This window comes from Zootoca vivipara, chromosome 2 (genome assembly GCF_963506605.1).
Source record: "Zootoca vivipara chromosome 2, rZooViv1.1, whole genome shotgun sequence".
Taxonomy (NCBI): domain Eukaryota; kingdom Metazoa; phylum Chordata; class Lepidosauria; order Squamata; family Lacertidae; genus Zootoca; species Zootoca vivipara.
This window is the reverse complement of record NC_083277.1, coordinates 16,642,547-16,664,698: the sequence shown is the minus strand read 5'-3', so window position 1 is coordinate 16,664,698 and position 22,152 is coordinate 16,642,547. Positions and strand designations below refer to the sequence as shown.

The following is a 22,152-nucleotide window of genomic DNA, read 5'->3' as shown; positions in this document are numbered from 1 at the left end:
CATTGCAGGGATTGGACTAGATACTTTGTACCCACACCCTACAGTTGGATTCTCTGCCCTAAACTAAAAATCTCCCAGTGCGTCAACTTTTCCTTTATCGTTCATCCAATTCCTTGGATCATTTTGGTGGTTCTTTCCTTCTCTTCATTAATAAATGTGTTTTAGTCATTGTGCATCCAATGATAGACAACAATAAAGAGGACAACAATGAGCAGTATCAGACCCTAAAACTTTTAAACATGTGGCGGTTCTGTCTTAACAGAGAATTCTTAATTTGCAGAGGGCTTTGCAATATTTCATTCGCAACTGGACTTAAATGTCCTTTACCTTTTTGCAATATTTACTGTACTTGTGTTTTCCCTCAGGACATCTCTTTAGAGGTAAGTCACTGTTATTCCCCAATTAGGCGATGGGAGAAGCAAAACTGAGGAATATCATTTAGAGTCTACGGCCGAGACACAAAGTCTTGTAGTAGGGTCAGAGTCCAGTTTTCAGTCTGTTTGTGACAGTGTTGCCTCTCCAGATGCATTTGCCCCTCTCGGTGTCTCTTGTTTTTCTTGGTTCTCTCCTAGAATCTCTCTTGGAGATGCCAGGATATGAACCTGGGACATTCTGCTTGTAGAGCAGAAGCCCTTTGCCAGTCAAGCCAGACTTTTGATTTGTTCCACAGCTGATGGGAGAGAGGAGTGAGAAGCAAAGGAGTCAAGAGAGAAACCTGGGGTGGGAGTAACTACAGCATTATCATTTGCCAATCCTTTTGCAGGGTTGCATTACATTCACTAGTATCGTAGAGTTGAGAGGGGACCCCGAGGGTCATCCAGTCCAGCCCCCTGCAATGCTGGAATCCTATCTTAAGCACAGACCCTTACGTTTACATCTGGCTGGTTGCTCCTTTCCAGACGTCCTGTCTTGGAGTCCATTGCATACAACCAAGTGTGTGGTAAAGGCTGCCGTCTCTAGAGCTTGACTGGCTGTGGTTTCCGGCTTCCGTCATCCCCTTTGATGCCCTCTGGAAAGAAATTTCTGGTAAAGATTGCCCAACCTCACCTTCTGGGTAGCCACCACTCTTGCTGCTGTTTTGGCAGGTTGCCTGACCTCGTCACAGAGCCTGTTAGGGCTGAGCATGCACAATTGCGCAAAGCATGATGAAGAAAAATGAAAACAGCTACAATTTTTTGAGGGAGGGGGGAAAGAGAACTGCACAATTGCACATTCCGGGTCGGGTTGCACCCATTTGTTTCCTGTGTTATTTCTCCTCGTGAAAAAATGCCGAAACTGAATCAATTGTTTCTGAACCACTGTACGTGGACAAGTTTGACAAGTCTCAAAGTTAAGATTTCAGGATTACAAGTTCATGGAGGATGGGTCTCTCAGCTGCTGTAAGTCGTACAAACTAAGCCTCCATGTTCAGAGTACCTCTGAATAATAATAATCAATCAATCATAAGCACACACAGGCCTGGTTCTCACATAACACTAAACCATGGTTTATTAAACTAGTTTATTAAACCATGGCTTAGCGCTATGTGAAAACCAGCTCAACTGCTTACCTGTGGTTTATTAACTATAGTAAAAGGTTGCTTATTAACCAAGGTTTGTAGTTGTTTTATAAACCTTACTTAATGTCAACCATAGCTTAGCCTTATGTGCAAATCCAGACCTTAACTATGGTTAAGGAAGTGTCACTGCCACAAAGCTGAGAGTGAAGAGCAGTTCTTCCTGGTTTGTGTGTCCTTTAATGGGGAGGAAAGGGGGAGGAATGTAAGAAACCAAAGTTTAAATGATTGCCTCCCAGATGCCTCAGTTTACCTATGGTTTGCTGCTACATGCAAACCGTGCCACATACACATTTAATTATTGAGAATAAAACACCCATCAGCATAAATCCACCCCATAAAAGGACAAAACAGAGGGTCAGTTAAACAGAGCGTTACATATTATTATTATTAGTATTAGTATTAGTACCGTATTAGTATTATTATTGCGTATACTAGAATAACACAATCTACACTTGACACCTAAATGCGGTAACGAAGGAAGCCTCCTACTACATACTTAGGGGTGAGAAATTCCCAAAGGGGACGCCACTACCGAGAAATCCCACTTTTCCAGCTGTTCTACCTCAACCAGCAATAGGATACAGCCTCATCCAGGAAGTCAGACCTTAGTGAGACTTGGAATGCCTGCATGGAGGGTTAGAAAAAAGCTAGAAAATAGTTACAGCAGGGATGGGGAGCTGGTGATCTTCCAGACGTTGTTGGGCTACAGCTCCCATCATCCCTGACCGTCATCCATGGTGCCTGGGGCTGATGGGAGATGGAGTCCAACAATATCTGGAGAGCAACAGGTTCCCCATTCCAGGGTTGCAGCATCTCAGTTTCTCGTGCTGGTATTATAAGAAGCTGGTGAGGTGGGCCTGTTTTGAGAGATAGTGTCTTGCACAAAGCCCACTCATAGCAGGCCAACTGCATCTTCTCGCCATCTATTTCTTCACTGTTTGAAGTCACTTCCGCCTCGCCAACCCCAGCCTGCATCACAGTTCTTCCGAAAACAGGAAGCAGCGAGTGTGTGGGGCGGAAACCAGAGGCGGCAAGAGGCCTCTGCCGTGCACCGAGTGCACCCTGGCTGGCTCGGCTCAGGAAGTGGGTTGTTGCACTTACTAAAGATGGAAGGGAGAGGCAGGCAGGCACGAGGCAGGCCTGGGGAGGAGGTTGGAGACCACGAACAGGCCAGAGGTTTTTATGGTTCCTGGCTACGCTCAGTGATTTCCGAACAGAATATAGGATCGGATGTAAAACCCAGGCTCCCCTCCTCTTAAAAACATGTTTCTGTCCTTTGTTTGTCCGGGGGGGGGGGGGAGTAATCCAGGCAGTATATCTCTTCCAAAAGCTTCCTTGTTCAAGAAATGCAGCTGCAGCTTCTCCGCCCTGTGTAGCTGCTGGCTACCAATTTTAACTTCTTCTCACGGTTTCCGGTCACAGCCCTTTGCGTGCTTCTGAGCATGCTTTTGGAACCCCTGCCAGGGCAGAGAGTCGTGCTTTGGGGTGGGGGTGTCAAGAGCTAGCTGAGATAACCTGTGTGCTGTGCTGTGTTGTAAAGGCGATTAAAGCCAGCCGTAGTTAGAAAGAAAACACATGTAACATGTCTGGTACAGACCAGCCTAAACTAGCGCTGCCGTATGTCTGGATATTCTCAAACGTTACCAATATTTCAAAGGCGGAAGTCCGGAAGGTGGACTTTAAAAAAAATGCTCAACAGGGTGTCCCAGCTTTTATTTTTTGAAACCCTCCCAAAAGCAATATGGTGCCAAAAGCAGTATGGTGAAAGCGCCTGTCTGATGTCAGTAGGCAGTGAGTTCCAAAGTTTGTGTGCTGCCACACTAAAATACTGATTTCTTGCAAGTATTATGTTGCGCCGGTAACGGTGCCCGTTCCACAGGTCAAAGTGCTTGATAAGGCATATATGGTGTAAAGTGATCCTGTAAAATCTTACGGTTGTGGGTTCGAGCCCCATAGTGGGCAATAGATTCCTGTGTTGTAGGTGGTTGGACAAGATTATCCTTGAGGGTCCCTTCCAACTCTATACTTCAATAGTAGCACCTTGAACTTGGCCCAGTAGCAAATCGGCAACCAGGGCAGATCTCTGAGCAGTGGTGGCAGATGCCGACAAGCTCTCACTCCTGACAGCAACTGTTCTGCAGCATTCTGCGCGAACGACAACTTTCTGATGAAGTGCAAGGGAAGCTCCACAAGGAGTGCCTTGCAGTAATACAATCTCGAAGTCACCAGCGTCTGAACTGCTTTCACGCTTTTCATGAAAGTCACGAATATGTACCATTTTGGGAGGCAAAGGGTGTTTAAGGAGATAACGGAAATCACTGGGTTAAAGCTCACCAAAAGTCCAGAGGTAGCATTATTATCAATTTACGATGGGGTAGAAGGTTCGCAGGCTATGAAGGACTTGCTCACAAATTTATTGACAGCTGCACGAAATATGATAGCTAGGAAGTGGAAGGGGCGAGCAGAATATAAAATGGAAAAATGGTATAAAGAGGTGTGGGATATAGCTATTAATGATAAATTAACACGTGCCATTAATGTAAGACGGGGAATATGCAGGAGAAATGGTTTTGAGGAGATATGGAGGGTGTTTGTAAAATTTGTATTGTTAAAACGGAATGGGGTCAAACCATCACAAGAGGTGTTGACATTTTGGGAGGTTGGATAGTTACAATGGATTGGTCTCGGAGGTGGGGTGCACATTTTTATTCTTATTTATTTATCATTATTTTTACTTTGTCAAAATAAAAAAGAGATTTTTTTTAAAAAAAGGAAAGAAATAAATTCAGGGAAAAGAAAAAGGAAAGTCACAAATGTGCTTCCTCCCCCCTCTTTCACCCTCGCGAAGTAGGTTTGGCCGAGAGGTTGCCACCAGCTAATCTGTGGGCCTTCAGACATTGGATTCCAACTCCCATCAGCTCAGAGAGATTTCTGCCTGAAGCGCAGGAGAGCTGCTGAGCTCTGTAGACCAAATGGCCTGACTTGGTATAAGGCAGCAGTCACAGGGTGTTTGTTACACGCGTGCAGTTTCGGTTCAAATCATTAACAGTTCAGCTTGCAGGTGATTCTCTTATTTTAAAGCACTTCCTCCAGAACCACAGAGATCTTTGTTGTAGGCCACCTCGCTTCCTTCTGCTTGCAGCAGTCTTATCGGTTGGGATAAATGTGGGTTAATCTGCAGGGAATTAATGCGGGTTAGAGATAAGAAGATCCTGTCTCGGCAGGGTAGAGGGCAGGATTAGAGCTAGTAAATCCTAAATGTTGCACCATGGCACGCTGGTGTCCCAGAAGAGAACCGCTATGAGAAATAAACTAATGACATAATTAAAAGTTCCTGTGAGCCCAGAGGATTTACCGGTAAAGGAGGTAGCCTGTTGTATCTCTTTGTACTACATAGTTCTCTGCCCTGTGTGGGAGGCAGGAAATTATTTCCAGCATCTGCACTGGATGCCAGCGTCACTCCTAATTAGCTGACATGCATCCGTCTTAGGAGACAATGGAGTGCACCTTGGGGGGGGGGGTGAGATCAAGCTGTTGGGCAGTTGCAGCGCCTGCTGTGGCTGTAGATGCAGGAGAGAGATGTTTTCTTGCGGCTGGGGCAGATGAAGGCGGCCGGTTGTGCTGCTGCAGATGCACTCCGAATAAAGCAACAAAAAAACCACTCATTGATAGAGGAGGTTGCCTATTCATCTCTACATGGTCATGGACTGGGGTTGCAGGGTCTGGAGCAGGGATTGCCCTTTGTTTTCCACCTTCTTGGTACAAGATTATTTTCCTGTTTTAATCCAGAGCAGGTGGCTGGAGGGCAAGGTTGGGTTATGGAGAAGAAATTTGACTCCTCTACCAGTCTAGAAGTGTTTCTGATCGTATTTGTGCCTAAGATAACCTTTCAGATGAGATCATAAAGCAAAACCCGGTAGTAGGGTTGCATGTTCTGCACATCTTGAGAAAGCTGATGGTTCCTTTTAACCTTCTGATTCCTGTGTGGAGCGTAGATAAGAGGGTTCCACACTCGTAAAATGAGTTTGCTACCCATTTCTTGTATATAGGAGTTCGTAACATTCATGTGTTGTAGCTGCTTATCCTTTCTTCCCCAGCAAATAGCAGCTTTTAGGGACAGGGATTTAAGACATAGCTGCCAAGTTATCCCTTTTTTAAAGGGATTTTCCCTTATGCTGAATAGGCTTCCTCACGAGAAAAGGGAAAACTTGGCAGCTATGATTTAAGATCAGAACAAGGGTTAGAGGAGTAGCTGTTGAGCAACTGCTCTGCAGGCAGAAGGGCTCAGTCCCCAGCATCTCCCGGCCGGACCGGGCGAGAACCTACTCTGAAATCTTGGAAAGCCCCTGCCAGCCAGTGCAAGACAGTAATGAACTAGATGAGCCAATGATCTGATTCAGTAGAAGGCAGTTTCCTTTGTTCCGGCCTCTCCCTTAGGCAAATTCCCTGATCTTCAAAGCCGCCGTATGGAGCTGGCAATTAAAAAAAGAAGCCCAACAGTAATTGCAAGATATCCTAATCCTAGATCTCCCATGTCACTTCCAGATTGGCAGGAAGTATCCTGGCTCACCAGTCGAGAGAACCTGCTTTGCATGCAGACGATAGCAGATTAGTTCCCTGGTATCGCCAGTTAAATGGCTCAGGCAGCAGGTGACGGGAGAGACATTCAACCAAGACCTTGGAGAGCCGCTGCCAGTCAGAGCAGACAATATTGAGCTAAAGGAACCAATAGTTTGACCCCAATATAAGGCGACTTCCCGTGTTGTTCCTCAGTGAAGGTGCAAGAAAAATATCTCCTTTCCTGCTCTGCTTCCTGTTGTGAAATTTACCCTCTCTCATTACGAAGCACAACTGGGTTTATTTAATAATTTTCATTTTTAAAGGGGGGTGTCATCAGAGCCGGACAACAAAAGTGGCATTAAAATGGAACTGCAGATCAAAGAGTTCACCTGCGGCCTTGCACAAGTGAAACTCTAGCTCCCATCAGTCCCAGACAGCTTGGCCAATGGCCAGGGATTAATATGCAGAACGATATTAAGTTTGTAAATTGAGATAAAGAGAAATGAAACAAAAAATAAAATAAAAATTGGCATGGGAGTGAATATCCATTCTACAGTAGAAATGATGATGCTTTGAAGCACCCCACTCCAGAAAAAAACCCCACAGGCTAAACTTAAGTCTGACACACCTCAGAACAAAACACAGATAAAAGAGAGGTGTCTGAGAGTGCTATTAGGGCTGTCATATATCTGGGTTTTCCTGGACACATAGGGGAATCGGGCTGCAGAAATGGTGTCCGGGTGGATTTTTGCTGAATTGGCAAAATGTCTGGGAAAACCTGGACATATGGGGAGGGGGGAGATGTTCCCCCCTCAAAAAAAGCTCAACAGCTTTGACACACACCCCAACCAAAAAAAGGGAATCCTAGCCCATGGGTGTCATGATGGAGGGCCTCAGATCTAAAGAGTCACAGCATTGTAGCTATCATGTCCACCTCTCTAGTAACAATCCTGTAAGCGGGGCAGATTAGGGTTCAATCAATGCATGATGTTCAAAAGCTCCAGGAAGGAAAGCAAACCGCAATCTCATCCCTTTGGGACTGGGATCCACCTGCATACCTGAGTCTTCTAGTGCAGGGGTAGCCAATGGGTTGCTCTCCAGATGTTGGACTACAGCTCCCATCAGGCTTGACCATTGGCTGTGCTGACCAGAGCTGATTGGAGATACAGTTAATCAGCATCTGGAGAATGCCACGTTGGCAGGAGAGGCAAGTCAGCCGGAAGAAAAAAAGGTGCCTTCTTCGTTCTTAAACAGAGGTTGGATGGCCATCTGTCATAGATGCTTTAGCTGAGATTCCTGCTTTGCAGGGGGTTGGACTAGATGACCCTTGGGTCCCTTCCAACTCTATGATTCTTGAAACCCTCTTCCATCCAATCCCAATAGATATAAACAGCACTCCAAGGCTCGTGTTGCAGGCTAGCTAGAGCCCTGAACAAGAGCACTCCTGGTGGTTGGGGAATTGCAGCAACCTTTTTTTGGTTGGTGTTTCAGGTCCTTTATGTTTGAACTGGCCTGCTAAATTAAACCCACCACCCATTCATTCATTTAATCACACCTTTCGTGCTGCCTGGAGGTCTGCTTTGTGATGGTGCCTGGTTTTGTAACTCCATCATTTGTTTTCAAATTGTTTTAATTTATTTTGTTTTATTATGCTTGTGAGCCACTTTGAGAGTCCTGTGCAGGGCTGAAAGGCAACGTATATGCTGCCACTCTGCCAGGAAGTACCCGAGACAGCATAAAACCTTTTAAAAATGCAAGGCTGCCTCAAAAGCGCTGAAACTCACTAAAAGCTGGCATTAAATTCAAAGCAGCAGCATAAAAATACACCACGAAACTGTGGTTAGCACCCCAGCGGTAAAAGCCACAGTCTATTTAATTACTCAGTCATCAGTACATAGCGACTAAAACAAAAAGGGGTTTTTTTAAATAAAAAATACTGTAAAAGCAATAAAATCAGTCACAACAAAACCTAAGCACACCACAAGAACAGTAAAATAATGAGTCCAAAGAACGTTTAGGATTATAAGCATATTACTATCTTGTGCTGACTTCCAGGAAAAGCTTTGTAAAACATCAAATGACATCAGTCGCCAGCAAAATGCTGTTACTACGGGGGTGGCCAAATGGGTTTCCCTTGGGAAATAGTTCTGCAGCATGGGTGCCACAATAGAGATAGCCCCTCCCTCTCCTTTTTATTTATTTTCTGAGCCATCAGTGGGACTTCAAGCAGATACTTTTCTCCCAGATCTTGGATAGCAGGACGGAACGTACGGAAGAAGACAAGTCAAATGAAGTATTCGTTTATTATTGTTAATCTTACTCCTACCTTTCCTCCTAGCAGGTGAGGGTGATGAGCTGAGCTCTTCCTTTGCTGCACCCCTTATTCACACAACAGCCCTGCAAAAAGGCTCGGCTGAGAATAGGATGCCCTCCAGATGTTTTTACACTACAGTGCCCATCAGCCCCAGCCAGGGTGGTCAATACTGGGGGTGATGGGAGTTGGCGTTCAGCATCTGGAGACCACCACAATGGCTAGCTCTGCTCTAACCACTATGACACACAGGTGTAGGTTTTCTGTAAAGACAGACTCCTATTGATACGATGGGCAACATGTGGCTCTTCAGGTAATAGTTAGCCGTGTTGGTCTGACGTAGTTGAAACAAAATTTAAAAAATCCTTCCAGCAGCACCTTAGAGACCAACTAAGTTTTTTATTTGGTATGAGCTTTCAGGTGCATGCACACTTCCTTCAGATGCCTGAAGTATCTGGAGAAGTGTGCATGCACACGAAAGCTCATACCAAAATAAAAAACTTAGTTGGTCTTTAAGGTGCTGCTGGAAGCAATTTTTTTTATTTTGTTTCTTCAGGTATTGTTGGACTCTGACCCCCATGAGGCGCCCAGCTAGCATAGTGAGGAGTGATGAGAGCTACCATCCAACAACACTTGGACAGCCACAGAGTTCTCCATCTCTTCTTTAAAGCTGAGCACCGAAATCTTAGCAAGGACCCAGTAGAGCCGAGAATAGTGTTGTTTTGCTCCCAGAGCGAAAAGCAATTTAAGTGCATAATTCTGCGCTGTCCTGGATAATTTTCAAGGCTTGCTCCTTGTAGATCCTGTTGCCAAGGCAACAGATGACACTGTTCAGATCCTTATCAGAGAGGAAGGGGTTCTCTAGCAATTGATGAAACGGAGCTCTCCCTCACCATGCAAAGCAGATTCAACAAGCACTCGCAGCTGCAAGCTTGCAGTAGACAAAACAACCTAGGATTGCCGTGCCAGCAGCACTCGCATCTAAGCATCTAGTGGACTTTGCTGCATTATCTCCCATCAGTGCCGTGGCACCATCCACACATATTCAAGGCTGTTTGAGTGGCAGCTAGCCATCAGTTAAGATAACCAATACATAGATCATAGAATCTGAGGGGACCCCGGGGATCATCTAGTCCAACTCCCCACAGTGCAGGAACAACCATCAATATATCTTAATACTTCTCAGAGGTATGGGGCACTGTGCAGGGTTTCAGAGGCCCAAAAAGACGTCGGAAGAGCTTACAATGCAAGGGGATAACTAACATGGTGGGGTGAGAAAAAGTAACAAAGGGGAAAGGCGAGCAAGCCCATGCAACTTAAATAGCCTTAAACCTGGCTCCCGTTTGGGACAAAGATTAAGAGGTTTAGCCAAAAGCAGACATAATTACAAAGGAAAAGGAAACGGGGGGGGGGGGACCTGAAAGGAAAAAAACAAACATACGTTGCAGCGTGAAGTGCTTCTATTCAGAGTTCCAGTCATCCCCCCAGTTTTTTAAATTTCTCCTCCACCCTGAGAGACAGTCAGCGTTCTCCAGACATTGAGCAGCTGTTTTAGGGTCTGCCTCCTCTTCTTTATTTCCTTTTCCCCTCTAAAGATTTGTGGGCTTGCAGCAGACCTTTCAGAGTTTCCACAAACCGGCTGGTACCTTCCTCTTGTTTGCGTGGGTGGTTTTGACTACAGAAGGATCAGCGCTCAGATAATGGGCTGGCTGTTAATGTGTTTACGGATGGTTTAGGAGAGAACTCAGAAGCCAGTTTCCATGGGTGTAGCCAGCGGGGGCGGGGGGGCAGCTTCCCCCCATCAAGTAAAACAATAGAAATACTTAACTGACCAATCATGTCAGTACTGCCCCCCCCCCAAAAAAAATCATGGCTACGGCCATGCCAGTTTCTTGTTCTTTCCCCTGTACTGTCTTGAATTTTGCATTTCCTCGCTCCTCACCGCAGCTGCCGGGAACCGCACCCACCCAAGGCCTGCCTCCTTGAGGAATGCACCCATTCTGAGTCACCCACTCTGCCCAAACAGCCCTGGGTGGGCAGGAGAGAGAAGCCCAGGACCCCTGCAGCTGCTGCTGCTATACCACCTCCAAGTCTAGAGTGAACCCTCTCGGGACTTTCCTCTTCTTTTCCTTTGCTGCTGATAACGTGGGTGGGGAAAAGAAAGAAAACCCAGAAAGCAGTGTCTGGGTCTCCTCCTGGGAGGAGAGCTGGGAATATTTATTCTTGTATGAAAGAGCCAGGGAGTGAACGTCAGCAGCACAAATTCCAGAGCTATGTTACATCTGTTCCGGAGGGGGGGCGGTCTCAGGAGGCATCCTACTCACAAGTAGAACCTTGGCAGAGACACATGCCTGACTGCCATGTTCCCTCCCTCCTGGTCATAGCTGCCAAGTCTCCTGTATTCCCTGGGAAACCCCCGTTTTTCCAGCTGTTTCCCGCTGGCAGCCCAGATTTTTAAAAACCCCGTAAATCCCCTGGATTCTTACCGGCCCGGGGAGGCTCCTTCTGCACATGTCTGGAGTCTCTGGACATGCACAGAAGTGATTTTTGGTGCTGCGGCCATTTTGGAAATGAGACTACCGAAGCTCACAATTCTCAAAGATTTGTGAGAATTGTGAGCTTCAGTAGTCTTGTTAAGCTTTTACACATGAACCTTAGAAAGAGTCCGCCCCCTGAGGAAACCATTCCTGTGAAACAGGGAAGAAGCTAGCCGCCCGTCGGAAGAGATAAGAACGCATGATACATCGTAGCACTTTATTATCGGACTTGATTATTGCACTTTATACTGGACTTTTAAGACTTCGAGCATGAGATTGCATCATTGTTTTTGTGGCTCTTTTTTTGTTTGTTTTTGTGACTGTGTGGAACCCAGTTCAGCTACTGATTGATGGAGTGTGTGACTGCAGTATATTGTTTATTTCTTTCATTTTATGGATCAATGGTCTCGTTAAGATTGTAAAATCAATGTTAAATTGCAGTTTTAGGGGTTGTTTTTAAAAGAGTGGAACGGATTAATCCATTTTGCATTACTTTTTATGGGAAAGCGTGCCTTGGTTTTGGAACAGACTTCCAGAACGGATTAAGTTTGAGAACCAAGGTACCACTGTACTATTGTGGTGCAGCGGCTGCTTAGATACCCTGGCCATGAAATTCTGCTGGAAATTATTTTCGCAAATCACCTGTGTCCACGGGTAGCCCCAAACCAGACTGGTTGTGGTAAAAGTGGAAGGGAAATTAACCTTTCTCCTCACTCCCTAGTCTATTTTGGCCCTCATTGAGTAGGTAATCCCATCCCATGTGCAATGGCTTCATTCTTTGTGTTGATGGTGTGGGAAAGCCACTCTGCACATGTTCTGTGGCATTCTAGTATTACTTTGTGTGCTGTAGTCTAGAGGCTGAAAATAGGTTTTGAGGTTAAGCCGCATATCATCAAAGTTCTCAAAGGATAGCTTCTACATAACCAGAGCTGGGAAACCAAACAAAATAGACTGATCTTCTGTGCTCTAATCATCAGCTTGGAAGCTTTCCAAGCAAGGATTAGCATGATCATCTGCTAATATTTGACAACATGTTGTTAAAAGCAAAGTGAAGCCAGATTTTAAAAGGTGAGCTTTTGATCCTACCGGTACTGACACTTCTCTTTCCCCCCCTTTTGCTTAAGACCCTTCCCATGTTAAAAACAAAACAAAACCCAAGTACATCAAATTGCAAATATCGGAATATCGTACCACAATTCATGCCACCTCATTCTGCTGCATTCTTTGGTGTGTGTTGAGTATCCAGCTGGTTTTTGTACTACAATTCCCATCATCCCTGACCTCTGGTCCTGCTAGCTAAGGACAATGGAAGTTGTAGTCCAAAAACAGCTGGAGACCCAAGTTTGGGAAACCCTGGTGTAGACCAACACCCCACCCCCATTTCTGAAGGTTTGACTCTTCCTTGCTCAGGCCCATAACTAGAACTGGCAAGTTGTTTTTAAACTGCTTCCTGTGACTGGAACAGCAGCTTGACTTGATTCAGCAAGTGACCATGTGGAAATGTTTCCCCCTGCTCCTTTCTGTTGTGAAGGCACAAGCCATTTCCAACATGCCATTCGGCAAGGCTTTTTTCTTCCCTGTTCAGTCTACAAACAAATCTTCTCCCCCACCTCTTCCCTGGGTCATTAATAGACTCCAGTTAATTGAGATTAGCTTGGATTAATTCCCATGGGAACACTTGGGAAGGAGATCAAGGACCCCCTAGGTCGCTAAACATAGGGGGCCTGGGAAGGAGCACGTTGATGGCATCAGTGGCCTGAACCAACAATCTGGAAACTGGGTCCTTAAAACTGCAATGGGGTGGGCTTCTAAGGGGCTCATCCCTGCCTGCCAGAACCAGCAGAACTTTATGACAACATCAAAACAAAGCCTGGGCTTCCGTGGTCCATTCTGAGCTCAGTTTTGTAGTTAATCATTTACAGAGGACGTTTAAAGTTCTGTAAGTTAAGCACTTTACAATCTCTATCGTGTCCTTTCTCACACCATCCCTCCGGAAGCACGTGGTTCTCCCTGCTTTTACAGCAAACAAATTGTGCAAGGCAGTGCCTTAAGTCATGGCTTCCTTGTGTTGCCTGAGATTCTATCTTTAGGTCACTCTGGGTCTTCCTTGTTTCAGGTAGCAGCAGCAATGAGGCCATGTCATTCAGGGCTGCAGAACCATTGGCCCTCCAGATGTTGCTGGACTACAACTCCCATCATCCCTAACCGTTGGCTGTTCTGGCTGGGGCTGATGGGAATTGGTGTTCAATAACATCTGGGGAGGGGGCAGATATCCCCCAGCCTTGATGTAATGGGTTGCAGTGTCAATTTACAAAAATAAAAATGAGGAATGAACTGTGACCACCTTTTTCCTGATTACCTTATTTCCCCCTGCCATAGCTTTTTTTTTGCTTTGCAGCTAGGTGGCTTATGGAAATTCCACAGGTGCCAGCAGTAACAGCATGAGAGTGTGATTGGCTTCCTGCTCTGCTAGCAGCCTTCCCAGAAGTGTGAGAAACAGGATGCTGGACTAGGTGCAAGGCACTTAGGTTTTTATAGCAAGGAAATTGATTAATGGGGCTAAACATAATCTGTTGAATTTTGGCCTGCCACGTTACTGAGTTTTAAGCCTGTCTAGAAGCCACATTTCCTGACCCTTTAAAGCCGGGTCTCTTGGCCCAGATGTCTCAACGGAAGTCGAGAGCCTTTCTTTCTTCAGATGTTCTCCGTATGTTTGCTACCGTAGATGCATGCAGGGATGAAGCACTGCGGTGAGGAAGGTTGAGATTCTTGATAAATTCCCTTTGTCCATTGCTGGGGGACATGATACCCTCCAGATGTTGTGGGCTAAAACTCCGATCAACTTCAGCCAGCCTGACCAGTGTGGTCAAAGAAGATGGGAGTTTTAGTTTACAAAATCTGGAGGATGCTCCCATGGGCTAGCCTTCTACAGTAATACAGGCAACCAGGGCAAATTGGGATTGTACCACTGTCTTCTGTGCCAAATGTTTCACAACGAGAGTAGCTGACTGAGATAACTGCCAACCTACCAATCGGTTGAAGGGAGATTAGGCAAATTCATGGAGGCTAAGAAATACAGTCATACCTCATGATACATCCGCTTCATGATACATCTTTTCAGGTTACGGACACGCCAAACCTGGAAGTCCCGGAACGTGTTACTTCCGGGTTCGGCGCATCCGTAACCTGCACAGAAGCACTAAATCGCGCTTTGCGCATGCGCAGAAGTGCCGCATTGCGTCATGCGTGTGTGTCACTTCATGATACGTTTTTTCGCAACAAGAGGTATCACTGTATTTTTAAAAATGAAAAAATATTCATGGAGGCTAAAGCAGCCAATGGCTTCTAGTCAAGATGGCTATATGCTACCTGCAGGATTAGAGGCAAGTTGAGAGTGCTTTTACGCTCGCATCCTCCTGGAGGGGTTTCCAGTAGGCATCTGGTTGGCCCCCTTGGGAGCAAAACACTGAATTGGCTGTATTTATTTATTTAGAAAATCTTTTAAGAGGCTTTTTTGTCTATAAATCTCAGAGCAGCACGCAATAGCCACAAGACCGCGAAGACTCAATAAATAACAGTTTAAACATTCAAATTGCTATAGAATTTCAGCAAGCACTTTACAAGGTGCCAGATCCAAACAACATCAACAGCCAGGAAATGTCAGGGTAGGCAGAAAGGTCTGCGAAAACACCCCATGCTCAATGCTCGCCTGGTCTCCATGGGGATCCTGCCCCTTTGGTCTGATCCAGCAAAGCTCTTCTTATGATCAACTCCTCCTCCTGAGGCCCAGTGTCCGCTACTGGGAGCCTATCAGAATATATTGGGTCCTTACCCGCCCCCCACAGGCAGTATATTCTATCTCCTCTTTCTGCATGCTATTTTGGACTGCCGTGCTCTCAGCGCTCGCCAAGGTGATGGGTCTCAGAGGACGCCTGCCCTTGAGAATGGTCGCTTGACTCTCTTCCGCTGCAGGGGTGGGTGTGGGGCAACTTAATCTCATTTCCTCCAAGGTTTATCTCCTGCTGCAGCTTCCGCTCTATATTTTGCCATGGGGGTTGAGCATGTGTGTGCATAAGGAGGGGACGACACATGCTGGCAGGTAGCAGTAGTGACTTACCTGGCAAGGAAGGCTAGGAAACCTCCTTTTTTAAAAAAAAGATGCCCAAAGGCATAGGAACGTGTTGTTGTTGTTGTTTTCCAGCAGAACCAACAAAGAATATTGCAACTGGCAAGCTTATTGTGGCATAACCAGCTTGTTAGTTTTTATTTCATTCCACGTATTCGTACGCCATTTGATATTCCGAATTCCTAGGCGGTGTGCATAAACATTAGGAATAGACAGAGGAAAAAGGACAGTTGAAATTCATCATAGGGACAGACCTTCAAATGCCTGCTGAAATAGGAAAGACTTTGGAAAGAATTCCACAGAATTGGGCCCATGGCACAGAATGCAAGGTATCTCATTGTGACATGCTGTATCTCTGAGCCATGGGGGACCGCCAACAGAGACTCCCCACAAAGATCTCCGTGATATAAGGAAGGGCTCCCAAAGTTGGGTCTCCAGCTGTTTTGGGATAACAATTCCCATCATCCCTGACCACTGGTTCTGCTAGCTAGGGATGATGGGAGTTGTAGTCCCAAAACAGCTGGAGACCCAAGTCTGGGAAACCCTGATATAAGGGATCCTTAAGGGATCCTGGGCCTAAGCTGTTAAGGGCCTTGTAAATTAATACAAGACCCTTGAACACTGGCCTGGAAACATATGGGCAGCCAGTAAAAGCTTTTAAGCACTGGCGTTATGTGCTGACAGGAGTCTGCCCCCGACAACAGTCTAGCCACAGCTAAGTTGTCACAAAACTCTTTGTTTTTATTTTCAGGTCATCTCCTCACTCCCTGTCCCCGAAGCTTGTGCTTTCCTGTTTCTTCTTGCCTTCCCCCCCCCCACCTTTCAACCCACCATTCCACCTCCCCGCTGCTGACCCAGGGTATATCTCTGTAACTAGGAGAAGTTTGCTCTCAAAAACAAAACAGCGGCACTCACAACGCAGCACAGTCCCCTGGGGTGCCCCTCGCAACTTGCATGTGGTTTATTCCTACCGGGTGCTCCTATCTGAATGAAAGGGACCCACTGGTTTAACTTAGTGCAGCGAGTACGCCAATATGGCATCCTCCAGCTGTTGTTCAACTCCCATCGTTCCTGACCGTTGGCTGTGCTTGGTTGGGACTGATGGGAGCATAGCTGCCAAGTTATCCCTTTTTTTAAGGGATTTTCCCTTATGCTGAATAGGCTTCCTCGCGAGAAAAGGGAAAACTTGGCAGCTATGGATGGGAGTTGGAGGCCAACATCTGGAGGGCATGCCGTTGACTGCCCCCATCGAGTGAGAGGTTGGCTCCGTGACCTGATCTCGCATGGCCAGAAAAGGAGATGACAGAGCAGAACACTGTGGAACTCAAGATCTAACCAGCTTTCTCCTTTTCCACGCAGCTTAAGATTTCGTTCAGCGAGAACCAGCTGGAGAGGACCTTCCAGTATCCGTCAGAGGGCTCCTTGCTGGAGGAATATGGGCCTCCCGATGAGTCAGAGCCTCTGACCTGCACCAACGCCCATGGGGATGACGAAGAGGAAGAGGAGGAGATGCTGCTGCTTCATCGGGGCCTCCCGGGCCTGCTGAGGACCAAACCCCTCATTGTAGGTGAGTATGGGCAATACCAATCTAGATGAACCCAGTCTCAGTAGAAGGCAGCTTCCTGAGTTCCCAAGAGGCATGTTGGCAGTTGGTTGCACAGTCTGAAAAGAGAGGGGAAGCCTTGCAGATCCAACATCAGGTCTCACTGAGAGCTTAAATCACTTGGAGCTGCTACACGTCTGTTTTCAGACTGGACCACTTGACACACGGCATTCAGCTGGGGAACTTGAGTGCTTGAAGGCTCCCTCTTGTTAAATACTCACTACGACCAGTGGTTCTCAAAGTGGCAGGAAGTGTGGTGGGAAGGTTCGAGGACAAAGAAATGTTTAAACGTTTTGTTTGTGTAGATGAAAAGACGAGTTTGTCTCAAATTAGACCTAATGTAAACGAGGTTAGCTGGCGAGAGCAAGCTCACAGCTCTCACTGAGTTTGTAAACATACTTGAGGTACATATGTAAGAGGCTCGCTTATGATCATTTTTTGGGAATGATTCATGCTCCTATGCAGCTGCATTGTTTTATACTTTCTGGATGTCCTGTGATCATATTATAAAGTACAGTGGTACCTCGGTTTTTGAGCATCTCGGAAGCCGAACATTTTGGTTTTCGAACGCCGAAAACCCAGAAGTAAATGCTTCCGTTTTCAAATGCGCCTCGGAAGTTGAACAGCTCCTGCTGCATTTTTTTCTTTTCAGTTTTCTCCATTGACTTTGCAGACCGCCCTTTGCGCCTCGGTTGTCAAACATTTCAGCAGTTGAAGGGTTTTCCAGAACGGATTACGTTTGACAACCGAGGTACCACTGTAGTTGTGTTCTATGTTATAGCATTCCTAGGAGTGTCTCCCCCTCCCCCCAAAGTATTTATTATCAATTTTAAAAAATTGTGTGGTGCGAGCAAATTTTTATTCTGAAAGTGTGTCCCAGAGAAAAAAAGTTTGAGAACCACTGCCGTATGCGGAGGATGGGGCTCCTAACTCCCATCAGCCCTCCCACCTCACAGCCAATGGTCCAGGATGATGAGAGTCCAGCAATTTAGCGAAAAGGGGTTCAACATTCATTACTCTTTAGGGCTTCATGCTTTCCTTTTTTGCTGACAATGCCTGTGTTCCTTCTCTCCCTCTTTGCAGACGAGTCTTGTCGGCGGTAACCCCGTTCAGCCTCCGTCGCAGAAGACAGCGGAGTATGCCACATTCTGAATCCTCCAACTGGACCTTTTATCTCTTTCCGTCTTCCAGGGACTATCACACCCAGGAAAGAAGCTGGGGCCACGAAAGACTGAGGGGGTGGGGAGGCGACCACTTTTTTCCTGGGGTTACATATGCATTTCTTCCTTCGGATGGAGACCACTCCGAAAATACTCTCCCATTTTTGATACATATATTTTTCCCTATCTGACTGGCACTGAAAACAGGACCTCAAAAAAGGCGGGGGGGGGGGTATTAGTTTGAGTCATGTGAGAGACGCTGCCCAACCTAGTTGGGAGAGGGCGCTCTCAACTTTCTCTTATCCTTGCACTGCCAGCCAACAAGGAATCTGATGCAGCAGCGACAGTACTTCATTAAAAAACTGACAGCAGGGGGAAGCACTGAACCTTGTATGCACACTTCTCTGGGGTTGCAGTTTTTCAAACAAGGGCTAATGATAATGATCATATCTTTCTTCCTGCTGTCACTCAAAATACCGCTGAAAGCCTCACTGGCCAAGGGACTTTTCTGTAATTGGGTTTGTTTGTTTGTTTGTTTGTTTGTTTTGTAAAATATCTGGGTAGGACTTAATTGCTGCCATGTGAGTGAGATGAGATGGGGGGTAGGTGGGGGGAGGGAATAACTAGCTTTGAGAAGGGACCATTATGTTGGCACACAGCCTATCAGTATTTGGGGGGGGGGGTGCTTTCTACTTGCTTTTTTTTCCCCAAAGCCATTCTGGAGGAAGGCAATTCAAAATACCACGTCTCTAGTTATTCCAGCAAGAGCCATGAGTAATAAGGCATGTTACTGGGCAAATGGGGAGGGGTCCTGGGTGTTTATTGAAGCAGGAGCGCTCAGTATTAAGGCATGGAAGTGGGTCAATGGGGAAGGGCAATCTGCATGTGGGCAGCGCTAGTTGCTCTTTGGGGCCATTTGCGGGGGGGTTTCTCCCTTTTTTGTTTCAGACAGGGGCAGTTCATGTTTGGAAGCAAAGTAAATATGCAGGGGGGTGCATTGGGGATAGCCAGGCGAAAAATGCAGCTTCCTGTTGTGGTCATGACCATTTCCTGTTTGGGATTCAGCACTCACGTGGGATTGAATGACGGGCAATGAAGAGGCAGATTGAATGAAAATGAAGTGATATTTTGATGAACAGGGGTTTGGGTTCGTTTGCTTCTCCCCCCCCCCCAAAAAAATATTATTTTACAAACTGTCTTCTTGATGAGTATTTGCCATTTTTTTGCCATGTGGCATTTTGAAGTGGAAAGAAGTAGACCCCAGAGATTATAAACTGAGAACAGCTTTTCAGAAATGATTGAATGCAGAGCAGTTGCAGCTCAGAGTATAGACAGCTCTCCAGTGCTGGCTTCAGGCTTTGGAGAAAGCCTCAGATGAGAGATTACCAGGAGTTCCCTTCATCAACAAGAGGCCGCACAAACGGAAGCAGCACTCCACAATCCTTTTCCCAGATGACTGATGCAAGCAAACCCAGGCATTACTGTTCTGGGTCTTTCTTTGTCAATTCAGCAGTCATTTAAGTCAGCCGGTGACAGTAAAAACCTTGGTAATGGTGAAGAGGAAATCAAAGAGCATGTTGTGCATTTGTTCAAAGGTGTCTTATCCATCTTCTTAAGTGGGCCCTGCTGTTGGTCTCAGGTGAGAGCTGGCATCGGGGATCAGCATCACTGCTGAGACCCATTTCTCAGTAGCGGAGCCATCTCCAACCGCTCAAGCCACAAAGCCATGGTGCTTGTCCTCTTTGGTATCACTGCCTGTTTACCTGCCCTCTCTGGATGAGTAATTATGGAGAAGGTGCAGTAGCCTCTGTATCCCTTTGGGTGGGAATGCACCTGGGGCTAGAGTGGGGGTGGGGAAACCTGTTGGTCTGCCAGAAGTTAGCAAACTCCCATCTCCCATCAGCCTCAGCCAGCAGGGATTATGGGAGTTCTTGTCCACTAGAATCTGGAAGGCCACAAGTTCACCATCTCTGGGCTAGAGATAGAGAGCAAGCTAAACGTGGCAGTGACAAGATTACTGGTCTGCTCAGGGAAGCAGCGGCCTACCAAGGGCATATTGCCCAATGCCCACTGCCGAAAAATAATATACAAGTGGAGCAGCCTCAGGGCCTTGGCAAATGCTGCACCGTGACACAACAATGCATATATATTTTTAATCCTCTTAGATGAAAATGTGTAACTAAACTGAAGCATCCAACTTAAATTGGGGGAGTTTTTTAAATTCGTGAACAAGAGCCCCCCACAATTGGAGCGAATAAAACCTGGGAAAACTGGTCGGTTAAATGCCTCGAGGAACAGCACAACTCATCTGCGGGAGAGGATGCATACACAGAGCGGAAGATTGGCCAACGTATGAGAGCAGAAAGTTGTTTCTTTAGAGTGCAGGTGGTAGACTGAGCAAAACAGTATGAATGAGTGGAAGGAGGCATTGAGAGAGAATGAGGAACTTTACACTTCTATCTCTCTCCCTTCCTTCCTTCCTTGCTAATTTATCTTGTTATCTGTGCACAGTTGTTATTATTATTTTCCCCTTCCCCCCTTATTTTGCACTGCGGGAACAGCCATGTCTGGAGCCCATTAACAGGTGAATGAGTGAATGACTGAACACGGCAGATGTTTCTTTCTCTGATGGGGGAGAACGAGGTCTGCGCAGATCAATGTGTGTGGAGCAAGGGCCGAAGCAGCTGTGTCCAGCCATTTCCATCAGTGTTGTTGTTGGGTTTTTTTAATTGAAAAAAATGGTATTGTTATTATTATTAACAATAAACCAGAATGATGTTGCACGTTGACCTAGTGTTCTTCTGTTGTCTCTTAGCCATGATAGTTAAATGGACTCTTCATTTACAGTAGCCATATTCCTCTTAATAATGGTGACAAATAAGAAGACAGGCATCACCCTTGTGGACAAACCATGATTGGACTAGATGGACATGTTGTATTCCAGCAAAGCAATCTGATGCTTTTCTATCTTTAAGGGTGTCTCTTCTGCACTCTGATAGAGGAGGAGGGATCTGGCTTGGCTTGTAGAATCACAGGACAAAAAGAGTTTATTCTCTCCCACCATAAAAATCATTCTCCCACCAGCTCCCTCTGTCAAAACACACACACAGACACTGAAATTAATATGTACAGATTGTTAATATTCTTATTTATTAGACTTTTTAGTCATGAGTTTGACCAAACTGCAGGAGGCAGTGAAAGACAGGAATGCCTGGCGTGCTTGGGTCATAGCTGCCAAGTCTCCCACTGAAAAATGTGGGATCAGCAGTGGCACGGCACCGGAAGTCGCTTATATGCATGTCTGGACATGTGTAGAAGCAACGTCTGGTGCCGGCGCTGCCCGATTTCCGGTGCCCAGGCATGGGCAGAGCGGCACCCGAAATGGAGCCTCCCTGGCAGGTAGGAAATCGGGGGGGATTTCCGGGATTTTTTTCTATTCGGGATAACAGTGGGAAACGGATTAAAATTTGGGGGTTTCCCGCGAAAAACGGGAGACTTGGCAGCTATGGCTCTGGTCCATGGGGTCACGAAGAGTTGGACATGACTAAACAACAACAACAAAAGTCACTTGCTATCTGAAGTTCTCCTAGTGACTAAGAACACAATTAAAATACATTGGTCCATGTAGCTCAATATTGCCTACATTGACTTGACAGTGGCTTGCCAATAAGAAGAAAAAGGCTGTCCACCAGAGTTAAGGAAAAACACATCCCCTGAATTACTGAGGTGTCACCAACACGCTGCCACAGCTTGTGGTAGTCCCTGAAGCATACAACAATAATCAACTGAAATATACCTTATGTAAGAATGGTCTGCTGGATTAGGCCAGTGGCTCATGTACTCCAGCATCCTGTTCTTGCAGTGGTTTTAACTCATGTGTGGGAAACCAGGGAGCAGAATATGAGCATAAGAGCACACTCTCCCCTCCCATGATTTCCAGCAACTGGTATTCAGAAGTATTGCTGCCTCCGATTGTGGAGGTGGAGCATAGCGATCGTGACTGGTAGCCACTGGTACACTCTCCCCCATGGATTTGTGTCCTCTTTTAAAGCCATTCAAGTTGGTGGCCATCACTGCCTTATGTAGGAGTGAGTTCCATAGTTTGTCTATGTGCTACATGAAAAAGTGTATTACAGTGGTACCTCGGGTTACGAACGCTTCGGGTTACGAACTCTGCTAACCCAGAAGTAGCTGCTTCTGGTTGCGAACTTTGCCCCAGGATGCGAATGGAAATCGCACACCGGAAGTCCCATTAGAGAAAGGGTGCCTCAGGATAAGAACGGTTTTAGTTTAAGAA

At 46.2% G+C, this 22,152-nt stretch overlaps 1 protein-coding gene across 2 annotated transcripts in view; it reads left to right on the top strand.

The window, feature by feature from the left end:
* PPP1R18 (protein phosphatase 1 regulatory subunit 18) overlaps positions 1 to 21,066 on the top strand; it is a 42,297-nt gene extending 21,231 nt beyond the window's left edge. The window contains exons 3-4 of one of the 2 annotated variants that reach the window (XM_060271221.1): positions 16,452 to 16,655; positions 17,779 to 21,066. In XM_060271221.1, the coding sequence (XP_060127204.1) occupies positions 16,452 to 16,655; positions 17,779 to 17,847 (273 nt within the window). In that variant the 3' untranslated portion in view covers positions 17,848 to 21,066. Of the gene's footprint in view, positions 1 to 16,451; positions 16,660 to 17,778 lie in introns of both variants that reach the window. The other variant, XM_035107254.2, reaches the window with a different exon arrangement.
* Positions 21,067 to 22,152: the final 1,086 nt, after the last annotated feature.